We start from the raw sequence: 23,766 nt of genomic DNA on the forward strand, positions 1-23,766 counted from the left end.
ATGTTTGTCACCTGAAAACGTCAATGTGACAAAAGCAGAGTTGGAATAAACAGATTCTGAATCACTGTCATAAAACTCTGTCATATGCAATACATCTAATACTGACTTTTAAGCATAAAATATTGGTATTTACTGTTGCAAGGAAGTGTGAATCCAGGATATACCATCCTTGTGTGCAGGTCTATGCAGAATAAGTCTTATTGAAGAGAGTCATTAAATATTATTTGCTTGTTAAATTTTACTGCACTGGTCAGTGATCTGTGGTGTCCCTGATCTGGAGCCAAATTCTTAAACAAGCCTTAATTGCATAGTCAGCTTTGTGTTTGGAAGTTTTGCATCCAAAATTCTGCAAGTTCAGTTGTGATAAAAGACTTGTTCCCTGTCAGACTGTTAAATGCAATGACTCGGTTCTGATAGTGAATAAAACCAGATGCCAAAGAAAAAGATGCAAGAGTTCCACAGAGGACCATTAGAGCAGAAATTTCTTCATTCATTAACAATAAGCTTAGACTTTGTTATACAAAGGTTTTGACTTTTTGTTTAAAGTGATACTATTTTCTAAAATCTATAGATGTTTTAGTAATTCTTATAAATATCAAGATGTATCCTTTTTCCCAGACTGGCCAACACAGCAACAAAATGTGTTAAAGGGTTCAAATGCTTTTTATGTATTAAAAACATTACCCCCCTATTTCTTTGGAGAAACCGTAAGTTATTACAAAATAAAAGAATAAAAATACATCTCGTACACAAGAAAAAGAGTTTGATAATATAAACAGCTGATTAAATTTGGAGGTGGTGTAAGAAAGATAGTGAACTAGATTTTTTCCCCCTTTTTCTTAACCTTTTGTTCACTTTCACACCTTATTCTCATCTCCTCTTGTTTCTCTCTTCCTTTGTGAGGTCTCCTGCATCTCTGATAGCCATATAGCTCAAATTAAAACAGTTAGACTTTGACTGGCCCTATTAATTGTGCATATTAACATATGGAGGTGCACACCTCAGGGAAGGTACTTTTAGTATCTGGCCAACAGGACATGTATACTTTATTCCAATGCCAGTTTGAAAACAAAAATCAATGTATTTCTTTTTCTTTTCAGTTCGAAGGGACATAGTTCATATCCTCTCAGATCTAGATGTTGAGGTTGAGGATATAACAGACTGTTATGATATTAGCTCTTTCATTCAGCCACTGTCTTTGGAAGATGTATTTGAGAGAACAAGCAAGGAATTTCCTATGGTTGCTGAGATAATGGACGGGCCTTCAGGAAGCCAAAAGCCTTATAACTTACTGTATAGAGGGAAAGAGATTGTCATCTACAAAAAGTACCAGGCAACAAGAGTCCTAGCCTCTGAGATCAGAAGTGATTCCCCCAAAAGACATTTTTTAATACCTATGAGCTACAAAGGAAAGTTCAAGAGAAGACCTCGGGAGTTTCCGACTGCCTATGACTTAGAGATAGCAAGAAGTGAAAAGGAACAGCTTCATGTTGTAGCAACTAAAGCTTTTGATTCCCCTCATAAAGAGCTTTTTCCTGTTTCAGTTGGAGATCAATTTCTAGTTCAGCAATGCCAGACTAGTGAAGTTCTGTATGAGGGAAGAAAGAAACTCATAGACGTTTTAGCTTGTGAACAAATACTAAGTGATACATATAAGAAAGTGCTCCTCCCTATGTACATGGAAGGTGGCTTTGTGGAAGTGATTCATGACAAGAAACAGTACCAGCTTTCTGAGATTTGCAAAGAATTTAATTTGCCTTTTAATGTCAAAGTGTCCGTGAGGGACCTTTCCATTGAGGAAGATGTCTTGGCTGCTGTGCCTGGTCTGCAGTTTGAAGAAGAAATCACAGATTCTTATTTGCTGATCAGTAGTGCCAGCAGTCCAGTGGAGAGCTGGGAGATTCCTGTGTATCGTTTAAACATGTCAGTCCATTTGCTCAGCAAAGATGTCCAGACAGTTGTACCACCTGTAACTAAGACAACAGTGGAAGAGATCAGCGAAGAGCAATACTATATGGTGCGAAGATATGAAAGCCAAACCCTTCATCCACCACCCAGGCCTCCCAAAAAACCAACAACACTTGCACCAAAACCTGTTCTTGCAGTACCTAAGCAAGGTGTGTCTGACGTACTACAGGCTCCAAAGGTAAGGTACATCTTGTCTTTGAATCTCTTACAATCATAGGTCATGTTCTGTCAGTTTACGGTCTCCATTTCACTGGTGTATCCTTATGGCATGTACACAGATGGCTCTCAGTTCCCTGTAATAGGCAAATTAGCCGTTATAGACAACAATGGCTAAAATCTCCAATGTGTGTTAATTGATCCATGAAAAACAACGGAACCATGCTGACTCACAGCAGAAACCTTGGCCGTATAATTTTGCATGGATAATCCTTTACGGCACCAACGCAAAAGTAGAGAGAGAGACTTGAAGTGGCTGTATATAACTCTGTATTAAGGGAAACATGTTTTCATGATGTAAAGATAATTTTGCTCAGCTGGAAATGGCAGAATTAAATTCAGAGAAAGTCAGGTTGTACAGATATTCTTGGCTGCACGGTTTTGCACTTACCAAGTGGCAAATAGATTTGGGAAAAAAAGGGCAGCTGTTTTAGAATAGCACTTGATGTTAAGAAAGAAGTGCCCTTTCTACTACAATTTGGTTAACCTAAGCCAATGCATTTGTTCGTTAATTTTTGTGTTAAGTCTGGCTGAGATGGAGTTAATTTTCTTCACAGCAGCCTGTAAGATATTATGGTTTGGACTGGTGACTAAAACAGCGTTGAGAACACACCAGTGGTTTGGCTATCGCACAGCAGTGCACCCACACTGTCAACGCCTTCTCTTTTTCCCAGGCTGCTCTACCCCAGCAAGTAGGCTGGGGGTGGGCAAGAGGTTGGGAGGGGACACAGATGAGACGGCTGACCCCAACTGACCAAAGGGGATATTCCATGACATATAATGCCACACTCAGCAATAAAAATGGAGGGGGTGGTTGGTCTGGGAACGTAGCCGTAGCTCAGAGACTGGCTGGACATCAGTCTGTTTGCGGGAGCTGGTGAGTGACTGCCTTTGCATCACTGGGGTTTTTTTCCCTCTTTCCTTCATTTATTAAACTGTCTTTATCTCAATCCAAGAGTTTTCTTGCCTTTGCTCTTACTATTCTCTCTCCTGATGAGATCATCATCCTGATGTCAGGGGGCACTAAACAAGCACCTGGGTGGGTGCTTACCTGATGGCTGGGGTCAACCCATCACACTTTTCTTTCATATATTGAAAGAATCAAAGAAAGGCATCTTGATGGATAAGAGAGACTGTCCAGGATGTATTTAACTTAAGTTGCAGTTGCTCTCATGTGCAAATACAAATTCCCTGCAGGGCAAAAAGGAAAAACATTGGAAATACTTTCAGGTCTCTGCATTGTGATTGTGTTGCACTTTAAATGCAATGTAACTCATGGAACTACATTTTGGAGGGTTCGGGGAAAATTGTTTTTTGTGTTGCTATCAAACTAAGGTCCAGTTGTAGCCACCCTGGAAGGGGAGCCTTTGTGAGTAACTCCCCTTGCCTGCTGGAGGTGTTCCTCCCCTCAGTGGCAATTCCAAGATCATATGCATATCCACAGCTCCACATAGGTCCTGGGATATGGTTACAACAGACACAGGAGAAGTGAATGGGTAAGGCAGGTCCCTCAGATAAGGGTAATATAGCAAAAAGCTGCGTTGTTTTCTTCTGTCTGTACTTGTACTACGGAAACTTCTTTGCTACTAATTTGTACAGTGAACCTTGTAGCAGCTTAAATAAGCCATCCTGTCAGGCTAGGGAGGATACACAAGAAACTTGTCCCTGGAGCTAACAGGCAAGCTGTCAGCCTGGTGCTGGCCGGGGGTACAGGACTGGGGCAGAATTTCCTAACATTGTGTTTCCGGTAAACCTGTACCCTTGTCAGGAGGACTCAGACCTCCTGCGGTTGCTGATGGCTGTGTGCAGAACAACAGGTAGATGCTGACTCTAAACTAGTCTCATGCAGAAAATAATATTTTCCTAAAGTGACGAGAGAACAATAAGGTCAGGAGAGGGATGAGCTGAGGTTTCTTTGCACATTCATGACTGAGAGCCACCTTAGACTGCAGCTGTCCAGACAAAGAAGCACATTTAAGCAGACTGTTCCAGAAGACTTTTTTTTGGTCACATGGTTTTTATAAATAAATAATCAACTGCAGTCAGAATGCTTAGAGTTATGCAGATTCGTAAATCTCCCTCCCTGGAAAGGTGAAACAAGCAGAGATCCCTTATTCATAAGATTAAACAGCCTGAGCTGTAACATAATAGATTTAAAGTCACACAGAATGAGTTATCTTTTCTATCCCGAGCACCACGAATCCTCTGAGAGGATGTGGATGGTAGCGGATAGGCTCTGCCTTGGCCTCTGCCAGTGACAGGGATAGGGGAGACTGCATTTTCTTCTACGTGTATGAGGGATGTCTGAGGGTTCAGAAAGTTGGAAATTGTGCCAAACTGATAAATGAACCTCTTTGCATATTTTGTGGCTATGCATAGACTTATTTGCATAAACAACAGACGAACGTCCTAATGAGCCGAACTTAAGCCTGACAAGGTAGCAGCCTGGAGTAAGCTTTAGTGCTGCATGAATTGCCATGCTCCTCCTGCAGGCAGCTCCCTGCCTGGTGCTTAGGGACCTCTGGCTGCTTGCTGGAGGGTGGTGAATGGCTTCCTTGCCCACCAGTTGGGAAGCTCTGCTTGGCTTGCTGCTCCAGGATTAAATGCTGCTGCTGCATGAGTCCACAAAGGACTAAGATCCGTCTGTTTTATGCCAGTACCTGAGGATGCTCTGCAAGGGTGGGTCACCTCTAGCTACAGCTTGTGCTTTCATTGCCTCTTAGCTCACAGCTAGGCTGTGAGGGCAGAGAGGCTCCAGCTGTCTCTGCCTGCTGTTCTCTGACCTTGGTAAGGGAACACTAGGGCCAGGAGCAGGATATGTTTCACTGTGTACTTTTGGTCATGTTAGTCACTGAATTTTATAAGATTAGCAGCCAGCATGGAGTGGAACCTTGGATGAGTGCAAGAACTCCCTCTGTTTGTGCACAAGGTGCAGTGCTGCAGAGACATGTATGTTTGCAGAGTTCAGCAAAGTCCAGAGACACCAGATGAATTCTCAAACATAATATAGCTGCATTAACCAAGCACTCTGCCCAGTCTCTTCACAGAGCTAATTAAGTTGGCTTGGGTCCTGCTGACACAGCTTTCACTTCCAGAGCCTGGGGATCTCTCCTCTCCCCTCCATAGTACAGTGTAGACTTTCCCTTTACCTCTCATCTGATCATTTTGTTTGGATAAGAAACATCCAGACCACATATGTTTTCAATTTTGTATTAGTTGTTAATTGAATAAAGAAAAATCCCAAGAAAATACATGCAAAGTAAACAAATGAAACAAAATAGCATGTATGACGAATTTAATCTGATACTTCAGATATCAGATATCTATCTAACATAAATATCAGATATCAGATATCTATCTAATAACCAATATCACCTCTACCCACAAACCCTACCGGCTTTGCACCCCCAGCTGAGGACAGTGATGGTCAAACAATTGTACCTTTTGTCCAATGGTAAAACTTGGGATACAAGCAGTCATTCACAAGAAATCCACATTTTCCTCACTGGAATCACTGGAATAAAGTCCTCAGGGAGCTCTAACTACCATGTTGAATTAAATAGTTTAAGCCATCCAGTTTCTGATTTGTGAGCTTATCTAGAAAATGAGAATGACCTAATAAAACCCTAGAAGCTAATGCTACCAAATTGAGAATGGAGCACCTCACTCTCTTGCCAAGTTGTTCCTGGAGAGAAGTTCCCATGGGAGGAACCAGTCAGGACCTCACCTTCTTGAAATTAAAATTTATTTGAAAAGAACAAGACAAATCTGCTTGTTAGAAACACAACAGTGAGTATAACAAACCAAGTTTTTACTTAGTAACTCCAGAGTAAAGTTTCGGGTGGGAACCTGAAAAGAAAAGGCTTGAAATTTGTTTCTCAAAATTCCCTTAGTTTTTTTATCTCCTACCTACAGTTTCCCCCTTCAAGGGGATTCAAGCAGCAAAAGTCTTCTAGCTTTCTTTTTGCCTATCAGAATTATCCATTCAGCTGAGAGACTGACACAGTACTATGTGATCAATAGACTGAAAGAAATTATCGCCAACACATTCCAGCAGTAAATACTCTACACATTTAAGAAGGTGTTATTATATGTCCCTGAATGACTTTGTTTTACATGGAAACAACCAAAGAGGTGCCCGCACCAAATATTGCTAGGTGCGTGTCAATACTGGGGGAACTGTAATCAAGGCATAGAAGGCCGCAGTTTAGTCCTGATGCTCGTAAGACCCCAAGGTCACTAAGTGCACTGCTTAAGGAAATTTAGAAAGACAGTATTTTGGCTCCTGATAAACAGTAAGGGAGGTTAGTTCCATCCAAGGCTATTTTCAGTGGTCTGTTTAGGCATGTATCTAGCCTGAACAACACCAGTATCAGTAAAATACTCACCAGTTTCAAGCTGGGATTGCTGCTAAATATGTGGAACTGGAAAAATCAGTCACAGGCAGTAGTGTGCTCAGCTCTGGTAAGAAAGCTGAGAGAATTCCAGCCATGGAAACTGGAATTTAATAAAATAGTAAGTATCAGGGCATGATAGTTAATCGTCATTCTGTGCTAAGGTCCATTATCCTTCAAAAAGTCATTACAGTGTTACGATATCGAGAACTTTCTTGCTTTCTTGCTTTTTATTTCAAAATTAAAATGAAAGAAAAATTATCACTTCCATCTGGCTTTGCAGTTCTACAAACTGAGCTATCGAAATCTGCCATTAACATATTTATCACATCTGTCTTCACAGCAAAATGAAGACTTATCTGGAATTAAATTGATAAGACATAAGCTGCATTTTTCAGCAAATGAGTTTTCCTGCAGCGCCTCCTTTCCTTCCTCCTAACTATTTCTTTTCTGCTTCCAGAGCATTTTTCATGGTTTTAGAGCCTTTATAGAGTAGATTTAACACAAATATTTCTGCTGTGTAGCAAGAAACTAACCTTCCTAAATAAATGCATGTTAGAAAATGCATGCAGGAGAGCCAGGAGGGAATAGGTAAGACGAGGCTTCAGGAATTAATAATCTTTTGGCAGTGGAAGTGAGGGAGGAAAGTGTGGTTCATTAGCAGATGCAAAAATGTGCATATGCAAATGTAAGAAAGAGAGTTTCTCTCTGACAGGTACAGCATTGTGGCTGCTGAGGCTATAGCTGTGCTTCCTCTTCCTCTCTTTGTCCCCACTGAAGAGGAGGTTTCCCTCTCCCTGGAGTCTCAGCTTCCACCCTCTCTCTCCCAGATCTCTTCCCCAGATCCCATGGGGTTTCTCCTTGTCACTTTCCAATAGCTTTGAAAGTCCCTAATAAATAGCATGGGAAGACTTGAAGTGCAGCCCTTATTAATGACCACCCAACATTGTCATTGTGGTGAAGCTCTTAAAATCCCATCCCCACCGCAGCCTCACCTGGTGATTCAGGCCCCAAATCCTTCCAACTCCTTGCACTGCAGCTTCTTGCTCTTCCAAGAACCACGTCCACACTATGCCACAAGGTCTTTTTCCTCCTAACACCCACCCTGTGCCACATGTGTCTGATTTCCCCCAGACCCACATGCCTCGGGTCCCCCAGCACACTTGCTATGTGCCTTTCAGGGCGCTCCGCCCCCGCCCCCCCCCTCCTCGACTTACATGACTTTGGTTCTCCAGTCCTCTCTACTGCTTTCAGACAGGTTTGTCTTTTCCTCTTCCTTGTTTCCTCCCAGCGCATCTCCCTCACTTGCTCTTCTCTCATGCGCGGATCTGAAGCCAAAGCCACATGCATTACTGGGTGGGAGCTGCAGGGCCATCCCAAGTTACACACGGTTTTTTGTTTCCTTCTCCAGCAGCACCTTTGCCAAACCTCAGCAGAGCATTGGTCTTCAGCTAGGTACTTAGGAGCAAAACTGGAGCAAGCAGTAGGTGCTGACAAGTGTCAAGCCGTTTAATTCTCTTGTAGGCTGCACAGTCCAAGCTGAAGGACTTTGTATTGGTGCTCTGTTGCAGAGATCCTTATAGCTATGTCTGCACCTGGGGGCCTGTGACCATTTTCTGGGAACCCTCTATGCATCCTGATACTGTGCTGGGCTGAAGCCTGTATGTGTGCCATCCCACCTCATGTTCTGGGTTCTTCTGCAAAAGAAACCAAGCAAAGCTGGCTGGAGAAGCACTCTTATCCGGATGATGGGGGACCAGGACTGCCAGGTACCCTATGGATGTTGTATGAACCAACAGGAAGGAGTTAGAGGCGCAGGAAACCCTAAAGCCCCAGCTAATAAATGACTCTCAGTATGGAGAGATGGAATTAAGACCTCTTTCTCTTTTAAAAAATACTAAAAGTTTAAGATTTCCACAGAGAAGCATCAAGTCTGAGTAGGCACTTATGTGGATTGATGTTACTCTCAAAACCAAAATACAGTGGGGAAGATAGCAATGTGCCTGCCAGAAGGACAGGCAGTAGATAATTGTCTGAAAAACTAGCAGGGCAATCTGAGGTGTAAGTCTCATTGCAGAAAGCCATTACTGCTACAGGAAATGCTGATATACTACATGAAATTAAGGAAGGTACAGATGAACATTTGGATATGCTGACTGATGAAAATGCCAACTGGTTAAAAGCAAATTGCTTAATTTAGAGCTAAAAATGAATTACTTGGAGAACAAAGAGAAAAGAAATATAAAAATAAAAAGGATGCCCAGAAGAAATAAAAAATTGGACCACATGAAAATATGGTACCCTTGATAAGAAGAAGGAAAATCCTGCACGGAATGTTTGAGCCAAAAGCCACTGATGTCAGTAAAAGGAGAATTGGCTGGCATATTTTTTTCTCTCTTGCAGAAAGTACAAGACATAACAAAACACAGAACATAACAGAATCACATAATTACGTATAATTATGAAGAAAGACAAAAAAGTAAAAAAAAAAAATCCAAAATTCTAGGAAGCACTGCAGCAGAATAATGCTTCAAACATATAATTGGCGGGGGGCGGGGCGGGGGCGCTGAATCTGAAATGTTTTTTTTCAGCTGGGGTTCCAAACACCCTGACTTCCCATGAGGCTGTTCTCCAGGCTGCATTCTATCGTTTGCCCTTCTCCCCACAGCAAGAAGGTTGGAAAATTGTTTAAGAATAGCTGGTTATTGAAGTGCTGTGTTATAGCCTTTATTTTGGCCTGTTTGGAAGTCACCAAAGAGTTTTCCAGTTTTAACTGGCCAGAGATAATCTACACCAGAATGAATTTCCAGCAGGAAACACAGTCCCTGTACTCCTGTGATGCCTGCCTGCAGCATTTCTGACTCTGTCCATGCTTAAACACCTTCAGGGACTTTTCTGGGCTCTGAAGTCAAACTGGCATGAGGTGGCTGGTATCTCTGATAGTAACCCTTTCAGTCCCCTTGTTTGTGGGGCTGCTTGCAAGCTGCATGCTGGGAGTGGGTCTTGGGCTGCTCTAACCCCCAGATCATGCCCAGGAACTGTTTGGGAAAGCGCTAGTCGGCACAGGTTGAAACTGAGCCCATGGATGTTCACAGGCACTGTTTAATCAACTAGTGTTCACATAGCCTCTGCTAAAAAAGAAAAAAAAGGATGCTCATCAGAGTCACGAAAGTGTTGTATATGATCCATGTAAAAGAAAGCACTGACATTTCCCATTTACATTACGCCTTCCTTCATGAAATTCAAGCTTTTGCAGCACTGTCAGAGCTGGGCATCCCAGAACTGAAAGCATCCCAGAAGGTTGGGATTACGCTTTGAAATAGATTGCCCCATGAAATGAAATGAGAAAGCTGCTGTCAGTGTGACAGCAAGGTCAAACCCCAAAGGACGTATAGGCACGACTCACATTTTCCAGAGAGTCCTTGCAGTGAGGAATTGAGTGATTATCAGGAAACAGAGAGTGCTGTGGAAAGACTCATCAAATCCATTAAAATTCATATAGACAGTCTGAGTGCTGGCTTTTCCTCTGTGCTTTTTGAGTGTGTTAGTCCATAGACAAGACATAAAAAGTATGGTGATAATAAAATGAATAGTGAGGTTTATCAATTAATTATTATATAAGGGAGTTTTTAAAGTATGAAAAACAATGTATTTAATGACTGTACTGAGAAAATTAATTTCCCTTCTTTATGGATAGAGGTGTGTATTTTACACTGAACTTTGTTAAGGTATTATATATATAAAATATGTATATTAACAAATACATATATTTGTTAAGTGTATATATATATATATACTACAATATAAGGTATTATGATATCATAAATAAGCATTATGTTCTTATTCTACCTCAGGACATGAAATAATTTTACTGGTAAATATTTTAAATGGCAATATGTTGTGATGCTGTGATTCAGACTTTCCTCCCACGGGTTTCTTTTTCTTTTTTCTTTATTTAGTAGAAAGTAACGACGTGTTTGAGGAGGCACAGGGTATTCAATTCTGTTGCGAATCCTGTGGTTCCACTGAAAAATCAGAGCAATGATCCCAGGCTTGAAATGACTGTAGGCAGTGGCTTATATCAATGGTCCAGTTGAACCACTGTGGTGGAGTCTTAGTAGAGTATCACTTGATAGGAGTCACTGGAGAAAAAAAGGCAAAGAAGGAAGCCTCTTGCTGGTTTGTGGCATGCCATGCACCACCCTGATGGACAACACAGTGGCTAAAGACTGCTTAGACTCTGCACTAATTTGGACTCTAGATTAGCCACAGTTGAAATCTGATGAGTAAAATAAGATAAAGCTATTCCCAAAGCATCACTTTCCTTTAAACTTTAAATTTAAGAGTCTTTGAAAAAGTAAATAATATTTTATGTGTGAAATGAAGAAACTGTATCTCGAAGCTACTTTACTGATCCATCTGTTTTGCATAAGTGGTATATGTATGCTCTGCAGTATTAATGAGGAAAAGAGTGGCTGAGTTTGCTTGTGAATTGCTCTCATTTGAAGGGAGATATGCCAAGCAATTGAACAGTGGCTCTACAAGAAAATTTTGGCCATGCGAAGTGTGAGGTTCGCAGGAGCGCTGTAGGTCTGGTTTATATTCCCACTTCTGTCACAGGCTGCTTCGATGACACCAGACAAATCACATAAATCTCATTGCCTCCAGATACATGAAGAAACTGCCATGTGTGAAGAGACAGTGTGGATTTACAGATCATTAGTTACTTTATATGGATGCTTAAATCTCAGGTAAATGCAAGATACATTGCCTCGCTTTCAGCAAGGGTCAGAGCTGCCTCACATTTACTCTGCAGCAATAACCACACAGACAGTTGCCATGGAGTAGTTAATGAGCTGTAAATCCACGCTCATTTACTTGGTGGCAACTTGTTCATGTAGCTGTCTCCTCTGTCTATGAAATGGGACACAATGCTTCATTTTCTCATTTTGGATATTTATAGATACAAGCATCGTTTTTGCATGTATGCAGCATTTCGTGCATTGGCTACTGCAATAGGAACAACAGTAACAACATAAAAGTGATATAAACAATTAAATTCTTGGACACTAGTACATTTTAACCTTGCTTAAGTTTTCAACTGAATGTTAATCTACAGAAGAGGTGCAAAAAGAAAGTGACTTGTTTAGGCCAGCTGGATTCTGAAGTGCGGATACCTGAAAGAGGAAGAAATAAGAAAGAAGAAATTGTCCCATTTAACATTGCAAGGTGTTAATCTTGAGGCTCACTAACACCTTTGTAAGCTTGGTCTTTTGTTAATCACTTCATAGTTTATTCTTATAGCAGACATCACCCTTTGTGTTTGCCTTCTGCATCTGCTGTGATATATCCAGCGTCTTAAGCCTAGTCTTCACCTGATGGCTTTTAAAAGGTAGCAGCTCATTTCAAGACATGAAGGGTTATGGATGGAAACTCAGATGCTTCCCAGAATGCCTCTACAAATTTCCCCAGTTTGTCAGGCTTTGACAGGTGATAACATTAAACTAAAAGTTGCATGTTAAAGGTTAGTTTGTGCAAGCATGCAAGGTGTCAGCAAGGGAAGAAAATGAGGAAAGTGACTGCTACAGTATGGGTTATATATATTTTTATATTGATAGATCATGTTTGGATAAAAAGTAGTGGGACATAACTGATGATGTATAAATGAATGTTGGACTAAAAGGCCATTTTTTGAAGTCAACCCTAGCATGCAGATTTTACAGCCAATCATTTATACTACTTGCTGTGATGGAGCAGCACCACCGTTCGGATGGAAGAGTGGATTAAGGAGGTAGGCTAGGCAGGTGAAATTGAGAACAGAAAAATGGGATATCCAGTTATCTTCTATCAAACTGTGAAATGGGATGGGAAAGCAGAATTTATGGAGGATGGAGGGAATTGTATTTTTGTTATAAAAAGGCTTTTTTGAGGAGGATGATTTTTCTTTCTAAATACGTTCTTTTCCCCTTGTGAATATCCTAATTCATATGTGTCCTGCCCTTATTGTCCCTCACATAAAAATGAAAAGTAGTGTAGTGTAAAAAAAAATCTGTCTGCTTGAACCACACACAATGAGTTTAAAATGTGTACATACACAGTGGTTAACATGAAATATCTGCTGTTTATTTGCTGCTTTGCACCTCGCTGAACAGAGACAGACTGGAGAGGTCTTGGTTTACCTCCTACTTATACTCCATCCAGTCAACATCTGATGATGTGGACATCCAGGCTACCAACCTCCTAAACTACTGATATTCCCTCTCTGTTCTCGTGGTTCAAGCAATAGGAATGTGGATGCAAAAATATGGAAGCTAGAAAGAAACAGAAACTAAATCCTTAAACAGCAGACTTAGATTTTGTGTAAGGGTTTTTGTTAGTTTGTATCTTCAGAAAACAGAGAGATAAAATCCTCTCATGCAATATTGAAACCATTTCTGCCCCATATGAATAGCTGAATACAAGAGATCTCACTCTACCCTCCGAAACGGAAAGTAAACCTTCTTATGAATGTTATAAGTTATTGAATAATAATATGCTAGTGGTCTGATGCTGTTATTGTTGAACCTAAATGAAAAACCTTATTAATCATGGATTTGACAGCTCATTCAGTTATAATAATGTTTCCTGTCAATCCAAGTTCTCATTATAATTGGATCTTACTTAGAAAGGAAGATGCTCCGTTGACTGCTCAGATGGAGGAAAATACAGGTTTGAAAATGAAAATATCAGTCTGAATTCTGTTTCCAGGGAGCCTGCTTATGCATGTACAAGTTGGATAACACTTTAATCCTTGCTGTGTGTCACATTTGGACGTTGCTATAATAAGATTCTCTCACTGACTTGACACCAGCTCTAGATTCATGACAGTGAAAGTGAAAGCAGGAAGAGTAAATGAAACTTTTTCTTGGGGATGTTGGTATATCATCACTACGACCTAGTTGTGGAGAATTAACTGAAATAGATGGCTTGTCTACATAAAGAAGTGTGCTAGGCTGTGAATTTACAGTTAATTTGGTTTTCTGCATGGCCTCCTTTGTGGTCACTCAGTATGCAGAAAGCATTAGATATTTCACGTGGCATTGAAAGAGGATTAAGTTGCTTCAAACCGAGGCAATTTAGTGTGCTGTAGGAGTGTTTACAAAGAGAGTTAGTGGCAAGGAACCGTAAATTCATACCCTAACTTAACTGCGCACTATCTTCATAAACAAGGCCAGAGACAGGACAACCAGCTGAGACAGTTATAAAGGCAGACAAATATTCAGGCTGAGATGGAAAGCACTTGGAAAACCATCTCAAAGTAAATGCTATTTAGAAGAGACTCTGTGGGCAAAATCTATAAATTGCATATTGGGGCCCTGATTCCATCGGTGTAACAGAGGGAGGTGGTACATTTCCATGTAGGCCACACTTCGATAAGGACACAGAAGCCACAGCATAACTTAGACTCAACTTAAAAAATAAAGGTTTTACAGAAAGCACTTTTCTAGGGCAGCTGAAATTCCCAGAAAGTGTTCTTGTTCACTGATAAACCAATGTGGTCACAACAAATTGGAACTTAAAGTAGCTTTCTAATGAGTAGTGTAACACCAGCAAACATAGAGACACCAAATTGTTTTCACTGCCTTGCAGGACAAGGAGCAAGTAGTCTGGTAACATCAGGCCTATGTACAGATCGGAAAATGGTTATGAACTAAGAAAGAAAATTGTCATTTATAGATAGGAATAGTAAGCACTGCCTACAAGAAATCATAGAGGGAGCTGAAGAGGTAATTTTTGGTGCAATTTGTTCTGAGGAAAACAGAAGTCAGAAAAAAATCACTGGTCTGCTCCGGCAGAAAATAGAGGCAAAGTAGCTGATGGGAAGCTGTTGCAGACAATGCAAAAAGTATGGCAAGACCTTTTACAGCTCTCACTTTGGGCATGCATGTGCCTGATCGATTAACTGATGGGCAAGCAAATTTACGTCAACTTCAAGCAGCCCCCAACCCTCCTTCAAAACACACAGTTTAGGTCACCAGCATGCTGGGATATCAGAGCCATTTGAGTATCTGTACTAATGGCAGTGAACGAACGCTTTCTTATTATGTCTCAAGAGTTTTATGTTCATGACATGACCTACAAGTGTAGTGGGGCTAGAAGGTAAGTAGTCCCAACTGCGACAAAGCCAGCCTTCCTCAATATACTTGTTGAGAAAGGTCTTCCTAAGAAACGAAATGATAAGAAGAAGTAGTATTCTTATGCAGAATTAGAGCGATTTTGTGATAAACAAAACATTCAATAATGCTTTTAACATCTAGTAGGCTTTGCATGTGCAAAAGGAATCATAAAATTAATTTAATTATTTAATTCTCCATGTTCACCTAAAACCTAGCCAAAAATTAGGAATATTTAGTATTTTGTGAATTAATATGCCATTCCTGGAGCTTCGTGTGAGGCAATAGATGAAATACCTATTTTTCAGAGTACACGTGAACTCTATCTTGTAAGGCCTGTGTAAGTTTAATGTAATGGAATTCTTTGCATGAGTGTTAAGGGCTTACCGTTTGTGTGCTTGATCCTACTGCAGATATACACACTGGGAAGAAGAGAATAAGCAATCTTTTCTCCCTCAGTGCTTCAGCCAGATGAGGCACAGAAGGGAGAATAGACTGCAACCCATACCAGAATTTAGTAGCCATACTGAGACAATATGCTTTCTTCTATTATTTGTCTTCAATCATTGCAGCTCAGCACTATCTTTTACTTTGCTTTGTGCCAAGCAGAGACAACTTAGTCTTCACTGAGATTGCAGTGCCTGAGAAAAACAAGGACAAGGCTAAGGGTGAAAGTGCTGCAAAAATGAACAGAAATAAAATTCCAAGACAAAGTGGAAAGTGCTTGGTTTTGTTTTGCTGTTGTGCACTCATTTTTAAAGTTTTATGCATGAGTAGCTGACTGATTTCTCACCTCTGAATGAATAAATAAAAGTCAAGATTTGTTTCAGGTGAAGAGTTGATATCAAAGGGGATTTCTTGTATCATTAAAGTGCAAAGATCATCCAGTCATAGACCATAAGTCGTCACACGCCTCTACAACCACTCACGTAGTGTCAGTTTGTAGAGGTTATGCAATGGTTTGTAAAGTGCCTATTAGCATAAAAAACCCATAACATTTGCCATGGAACTATGTAGTTCATAGGGTGGAATAATATTTCAAACAATAATTTTCACAATATATAACTCGATCACCAGCTGTTGAATGCATAAAATTAATATCTATATTCATGGGATATCTGTGAAAAGGTCAAGTAGGAGACATTTTAATCCATGTTTTCAATTTGTGGCTATACGTTTAGAGTAATAAATCACAGCAGCTTTCAAAAATAACAACAGCAACAATAATATATGACTCTAAAGTTTCTGTGAACTGTAGATTAAAATAGTTAGTTTTTCCTGAGCACCTAAACACATGTTCTTCATTTGCTGGTTGTGATCTTTTATGCAATTATGAAAAGATTTGATACTTAATGGAATAAAACATTATGCTAACGATTCCAAATTAATGGGAACTTCCAGCTTATTTCAAAAGACACATTGCAAAGCACTGCCATCATATTTTTTGTAACTTTTTAAAATGTAAATACATTTTCAAATGTACAAATGTAATTTGTATTTACAATTTTCAAATGTAAATGCAGCTTTTCATCCCAATTGCAGGCACAGCACAGTTGTAATAACATGACAGTCTGCGACACTAATTTGTTGATTTAAAAGATCCTTTACAAATGTTTTATGTGCTTATACATTGTACACACCCCTAACCAAAATGTCGTGCTTGGGTTTCTCTCAACGTGTAGTGTCATTCAAATGTAACCACAAAGAAACCTCTGCTCTAATATGAAAATGCTTGTCAGAGTGGTTTTTTCTTCTAGATGATGCTGTTCATTAAGCAGTGCCAAATGGTTTCCTTTCTGAAACCTGCACTATGAGCACTCTTTCGACTGCTCTACTGTTTGTCTAGCTGCTCAGCTGTGACTACATTTTGATGCCTATGCTCTGTCTTAGGCTGTCTGTGCTCAGATAGATATGGGACACGTGCAGCCTTGGTTTATGGAAATACAGCACCATTCATTTTAATGGAATTGAAAATTTTAGGAAGTGCAGATTTGGAAGATTTGTTTTGGGAGAGAAAGATCGCACACGTGTTTCTTCAGAGCTGGGCCAGCAAGCTGAGGAGACTGATGGGCTGGGACAGCCCAGCTCCAGAAATAGGCACCCTTGCTTAGGCGGCCACATGCGTGTTACATCTCCAAGCTCCTGTTATGGCCTGTACTGTCAGCGGTGCCTAGAGAGCTAAGTAGACATTTTGTGGTTAGCTGAATCACTTTTTAACTGTATTGATGAGGTTTCCTGACTGTAGTCAGAGCAAGGGCATGTGGAGCATGCAGATAGGTACATGTAGTTACGTATATTTTTATGCCTTGATCTGAAGCTAAACTCCACCCATGGCATAGTAATTAACCCAAACTCAATGACAGGCATCTGTTTTTCATGATAGAGCTGTGATTAGTGCGTTTGCACGAGGCCCTTCAGCAGTTCAAGTGAAGCCCTGATGCCATGGCTGTGTGGACTTGGACACTGCAGGCTTGTGAGGGTATGAGGTCTGAGGGACGAGGTGCCACCCTGGTTCAGAAGGAAGTGTTTTGGCAGGGAAGGATGAGGCTTAGGTATCCCTGTATCCAGGAACCTACAACACACCCATTTGTAGGGGAAAAATCACATTCTCAGAGGAATGTCTTCACCCCCAGCTTACAAGCTGCTCTAGGGTCTTGCCTTTTTGGGTCTTGCAGGTATGTAGCATATGTCTTAGTCTCTCAGCCTTGTTCAAAAGTCTCATGGAGCCTGGAAGTTTGGCCATATGCATATGGAGGATGAAGTTCATTCCTGCACAGAAACAGGCATAATTCAATTTACAAGTAGATTCTCAAAATAAAGGTTTGAGGATCCATGCTTTCCTGTTGTCATATTTCTTTCCTACTGAAGTGAGAAGTTGTTCAGGGAAAATGTATAAGTAAGCATTTAACGGAATTACTTAGTAGGGCTGGAAAAATTTTGTGTTTCCCAGATTTGTTTTCCTTAAATAAAACTAAACATTGTCATGCCAATTCTCTCTGGACAAAGAGACAAAGTAGGAATTCAAATGTAAGATAGCCTTTCTGTTTCCACAGCTCTTGCAATGCCAGTAATTCAAGGGCACACTGGATTGTAGGATGTCTAACAAACCCTTGTTTTTGTCCACCACTTTGCTTTTGTAGCATTTTTTTTTACAGAAACTACAGGCACAGATGAGAAGATCCATGGGTTTCAAGGGCATAAGAAACACTGACCACTCAGAAGTGTCAGCTGTGGCCTTTTTTCTTCAAACTCTTATTTAAAACTGTTTGTGTTTGCTTAGTGGTCAAACCTTTGCTTTCAAGTCTTGAAATTCTTGACGAGTGTCCTTTGCCCTCTGCAAACAGGCATATGCGCAATAAGTCAAAAAAGATGAAAAGTGTTTATTTGGACAATCTAAATCTATAGCATGGTCCACGTTTTTCTTACAACAAGATTGATAACGAGGATTTCTGAAGACTTCATCTTCACTGCCGGTGGACATGTAAAGCATCAGATTCAATTAAAAAAAAATCAATTCCAGTACGTTTTTAATACCTTTGTTGTGACAAAGAAAAATTTAATTACATGAATCTACATCTGAAAAATCCATTTACATTGGAAGAAATGTGTATGGTTTGTACTCCTGCCATAAATTTTGATTTCTCTACGCTGAAACATTGCACATGTTAATGTGTCTGTTCAACTTCCATTATAGATATAAGAGAGTATCCACGTGTCATGGTGTTCCGTTGCTCATTGGCACATAAACTGTAACAATTTGCTAAAATTCTGCTTCACACATATAGGGCTATATAATTTAATATGTCCTCTCCCTCTCCTTCCTCACTGGATATTGCCAAATGTAGCATGACAGAAGTACAAAATTTTTGAGCTTTCCTTTTCTTTTTGACTATTAACAATCCATTTCATTCATGCTTATTACAAGCATCTCACTATATTGAACTTCTGTCCTAGATAATTTTCAATGGCAGATAAAAGAAATCATCCACAGAATAATTTTGTACTGAAATTCTTTTTTTCTTCAGTATTTAATAAATGTGTCCCCAGCTACTAATCGCATAGGTTCCACATTTTCATTAATAGGTGCAATAAAGTAAATTTATTTCTCTTTCATGTTACTTTCTGATCTTTATTTCACTAACACTTCTTTCATGTGGAAGATGTATGTGAATAGATTTAATTTATAGAGAATTATGATTTACAAAACACCACACTGCCTAAAGCCTAGTAAGTTAGTTTTTCCTAGTAATTTGCCTGAAATTATCATAGTTTACAGACTGAGGTAACCTTGGACAGGACTTTTTTTTCTAATCTGAGAGGATTATCAACTGGTATACAACCACTAAGAGCATTTTTGTGCACCTATCTTTGCATTACATTTAAAAGCTTGTTCAGTTAAGGAAAGATGCCATCTCTATTGTTTCAAACAAGACTTTTGTGGAAAAAGAAACCAAACCCAGAAAAAGCACACTTATTCATCTGTAAAAAAGTTTTTTAGCCACTTAGCTTGTGTTCTACACTTTATAATAAATGGCGTGATATAAATTCCCCAGTTAATAAATTGATCAGTCTGGGAAAACATCACTGCCATTCAACTTGCAGAACATGAGTGATGAGTAAAATGTTCCTAATAGAGCGTATTTGGTAGAAGTTTAGAGGATGAAGCACTTACTTGCTAATGCCTCTATTCAGAACACACCCAGTCTCCTACTACCGCAAATGTTTTTCTCTTTAAATAATTAAATGCATATTTTTAACATCACATACTTCTTGCTTTTTTGATTTGCGTTTTGTTGGCCCATTTGGTTATATTCTTTGAGAAGAGAGAACACATCAGCAGTATTTTGAAATAAATGGAATTAGCAGTGAGAAAATAGGAACATAGTTGTTGGCTTCCCAACATTCCCAAGGAATTTCATAAGTGAACTGTCTTGATGCACGTCAGCAGGTAAAAGTACTATTACCTAATGTCTCCTGAGAAGAAAAAAAAAGCAATACTGTATCACCTTTGAAGGACAATCAGCGTATTGCTGAAAGATGACTAGCCCAGTTGCAGTCCCTCTGTTTGAAGGGATCACAACCAGTTGCAACAAAGTACAAATGCTTCGGCTCCAAGGCAATGTTGAACGTGGCCGTGTTGTTGAGTCCAGTGATCTTGATGGACAGCATCTCGGATTCTCTTCTCTAAGAGTTTAGAGGCATGATTCTGTCTGGCTGTAATTTGTACCATTTTAATTTTTTTTTGGACAAGGCTTTAAATTCCATTACAGCAAAAATTAATTTTTAGCACTCTTTTGTGACTGATACGCATTCAAGCAGGCGATTATATCCCATGTGTGGATACTAACAGCACATACCAGTGGTGTGAGGAGCATGCTCATGCCTACTCTACTGCTTGTTACTTCTCTTCAGAAAGATTTAAGTTGTCTGTCGAGGGACCTGAAAGCTCAGAGAATACACTGGCTCTGACAATAATTAATAGTCAAGGAATTTTTTTTATTTTAAATGTGAGCATATCTAACTTTTATGACCATTTTCCCTGCTGGCATTTGTGGCCTTTAAAGCCAAAATTGCAGAAGCTTTACGTAAGCAGCCTAGAAGCCTTGGTTATAGAATTCCCTTGTTCTACATGGCTCATCCCTGTGTTTCCTCTTCTTGAGAGCTGAAAGGCCTGTTCCTATCACTTTATGAATTTATATATGTATTCTCCAGATCTACAAAAACTCATTGAGTCACTGGAGATGCCCAGAGGATTAATAATTTAAATAAAAACAATTAGGACTGAGTTGATGTTTTATAGTCAAAAAAAATCTTTTTCCCATACTGTTTCCCCTTCTGGTGCATAAATAATTCCTCTAGCATTAGTGGAGCTATGCTAATTTATACCCACAGAGGACTTGGTCTCAAAAGTCTAATTTAGATGACAACACTGAAGCGCAAGGACTTGCCATTTTTATTTGTATGTAAAGCACCAGGCACTCAAGTAGTGGTGTGTCATTAAATTATTTCTAGAAAATAGATTGCCATTTGGAAGGCTTGCTCTTGGGTGAAATTACATCTTTTTGTATGACTTGAGACAGATGCAATGAGTTAATTTGAACAGCTCCTCTTCACTTCCCTAATTTTGTTCTCTCTCCTATCTCCCGTCTCTCCTCTGCTGAGCATGCCTTCTTCACTACATCTGACTGAAATAAATACATCTTTGGACGGTGCCTCACGCACTTTATTGCAATGTTCCCTCTGTTCTGAAGGGCCTTGGTAAAAAATGAGGTAGTAGGGCATAAAAGTGGTCGATGTCAGCTATAGCTCCTGGGGCAGCTAAAAGTTGGATGATAAGACTGTTTTAAGCCATCAAAGCTCCCTCTTTCTCAGCCGTAAGTTTTTTTGTTGCACAGCACAGAATTTCACTCTAGGGTTTTTGACTGACTAGTGATAGATTTGATAACAGTCTCACCTGCACACTGGACATGTAACCATTAATGGGGCATTTCATTTTAGAGGAACCAGGCAATTAAGCCAGCCGATGCAGCTTCTACTTTTCACATCTCATGTTAGTAATTTCATAAAAGCTGTGTTCTGTTTTCAGCAGTCAGTTTTCTCCTCAGCATTAATTGCTGGAGCATTTGCCTTAGTGGTACCTGAGGCATGATTCCATGTAGCCCTGGTACAGCTCTGATGGTGCCATTCTCGCACAATAGCTTTTCCTTCTGACAAAATTAATTTGGAGTCAGCAGGACAGCCATTTACGTAAGGAAATGCTGCTAAACACAAGAGAGGGCTACCTTGTTTGCAAACAGTGAAAAAGAGATGATCCTTGCTGAAAGAGCTTGCCATCTGAAAAAAAAAATCTGCAGGAAAAAAAACTGTATCAAGGTTAAGGCTGGTGTTATAGTTGACGTAACTGAAATGGAAAGCTTATGTGGCCTGTAAAGACATTATGGGCAGTGGGGGAAGCTATGAACTGATCCTATTGCCTACTAGTATTTGATTCTGTGCCTGTCATTTAATCTTGATATTCATCGATACTTACCTGCCTCGCAGCCCAGTGGAATACAGTGTACTGCATTCTGGTTTCTATTTCGTGTAAGTCAGGTCCCCACAATGTCTCAGATAACACCGTGAGCTGGTTGGTAATTATTGTCATGGTGACCAGAATATACAGTGAACCCTCACAAAAGGCAAGTCTTTGTCTTGAGGATTCAGTTTTATGTTTTCTCAGAGGTCTAAATATATTGGGGTTCAGATAAACACAATTCTGCAAGGACACGTTTTTTTGATGATAGACAAGTAGGTTGTTGGAGACAGGATTCTTTCAAATAGTATGTACAGAAATGAAAACAGTTTTCTTTATTGGCAGACTATATTTAAATCAACTCCTCTTTGCACCATAACCATAACTTAGTGTAAGTTTTCTGACCTCAGACCTCTGCTTCATTTAGAAGGTTTCCAGCATTTCATATTCAAAATATGCATATTTTATGAATATACAGATATTTATGCATGTATGTGTCTATTTTGTCAAGACAAATGAACTAAGGCAAGCTTGATTTTTTTTCCACATTTTTCATGTTAATATTGACTATACAAGAGGAATGTATAAGGGTAATATGAAAAGAGATGAGAACAAAGGACTACTGCTAGCTATAAGGATCCTGGGGAGATATTTGATACTACTGCAGCTGTCTGTAGCTTCAGTTTCTAGGCAGCTGGAGGGCTTCTCACACCTGGGGACTTGCCTTGGCCAGTCACTGGAAAATAAGAGCGGTATATTTGGATGAAATGAAATTCCACTAGGAAATGGTGTGATGGTAAAGAACCCTTGCATGGATATTTACAGTCATTGTATCACCTACAGGCCCATGTAGAGGAAGGGTCTTGGGGTCTCTGAGCCCTGCAGATACATGCAGTAAGTGACAGTCCCAGCAGACATCCTTATGCTCTAAATAGATGGAGAACGCATGGTAGAGGGAACAGACAGCAGATGACTTGCCTGCAGTCACTCAGCAGGTTAGTGGCTAGGTTTCTTGGCTAGCAGACCTGTTTTGTCCTGAACTAAATCTCTGGACAGGAATTTTTCTCTGCAGTTTTGGGGGAGAAAAATAGACTGGACTGAGATCCAGTTTGTCAAACCATCAGCCTATAAACTGCATTCACAACTACCATAGTATTTTTAAGCCAACAGTTCAGGTTCAATTAATGCTGTCCTTGGAAGGATGCACTTGTCACGAGGGTGTAATGTGTCCCTATACATCCACATCAAAGCGTAGTGAGAAGTTCTGTGTTAGAATATTCTTGTGAAATACTATTAGGTATTATTTTTACAAAATGATTCTGAAGTAGTTGGAGATCATCACCAGAGAGCTCTTTCTTGAATGACACCCACCTTTTTACTGATATCAGGAATAAATTTGTCATTTTACTCTCCTGGAAGCCCCTCCTCTTCCTCTCTTTATAGTGAAAAAATGAAATATAGGCAGGTAAGAAGAAATCCTGGAGCAAGTGACTACTGTACTCAGTTCTCCTCTGGAGTAAAATCCTCAAAAGACCTTTTTGTGACAATGTATGTTACAACTGTTTCCCCGGCCCAGAACATTAAATTCCACTATGGCCATGAGAGAACTGGCATCAGAGGACTACCTGAAATGACGGATTTTGGTCAGGAATGAAATAAATGTTTTTTAAAAAGGTAATTTTAAAACGAAATATTTGAGATGGGCAAAAAAGATTACGACAAAGGATAAAGTCTACCCTCCTGTAGTACTGCTTTAAACCTTTAAATGTCTTTGCAGCCATTGATAATGAGCAGCAGTGACAAAACATGCCATTCCTGCCTCTGTGAGTTTTGTGTTAAAATCTAATCAATTGTTAAGGAACAGTATTGGGCCTTCACCAGCCTCTTGATTTTACGCCTCTATAACACTACCATGTTCAGTAAAGTAACGCCTGCCTACACTGGAAATCCACTATAGACCTTTGGGTTTGCTTTCTCTTCCACTTAGGGCTGTGACCTAATAATTACCAAGTGAAAGCAGAAA

The 23,766-nt window shown here is 39.9% G+C and overlaps 1 protein-coding gene across 1 annotated transcript in view; it reads left to right on the forward strand.

Moving 5' to 3' along the window:
* Nucleotides 1–23,766, forward strand: part of THEMIS (thymocyte selection associated) — a 76,087-nt gene that overhangs the window by 25,641 nt on the left and 26,680 nt on the right. Inside the window, exon 4 of the mRNA XM_086461238.1 lies at nt 1,101–2,146. Coding sequence (XP_086317364.1) covers nt 1,101–2,146 — 1,046 coding nt within the window. The remainder of the gene's footprint in view (nt 1–1,100; nt 2,147–23,766) is intronic.

Source organism: Leptosomus discolor, chromosome 2 (genome assembly GCF_034619465.1).
Source record: "Leptosomus discolor isolate bLepDis1 chromosome 2, bLepDis1.hap2, whole genome shotgun sequence".
Lineage (NCBI taxonomy): Eukaryota > Metazoa > Chordata > Aves > Leptosomiformes > Leptosomidae > Leptosomus > Leptosomus discolor.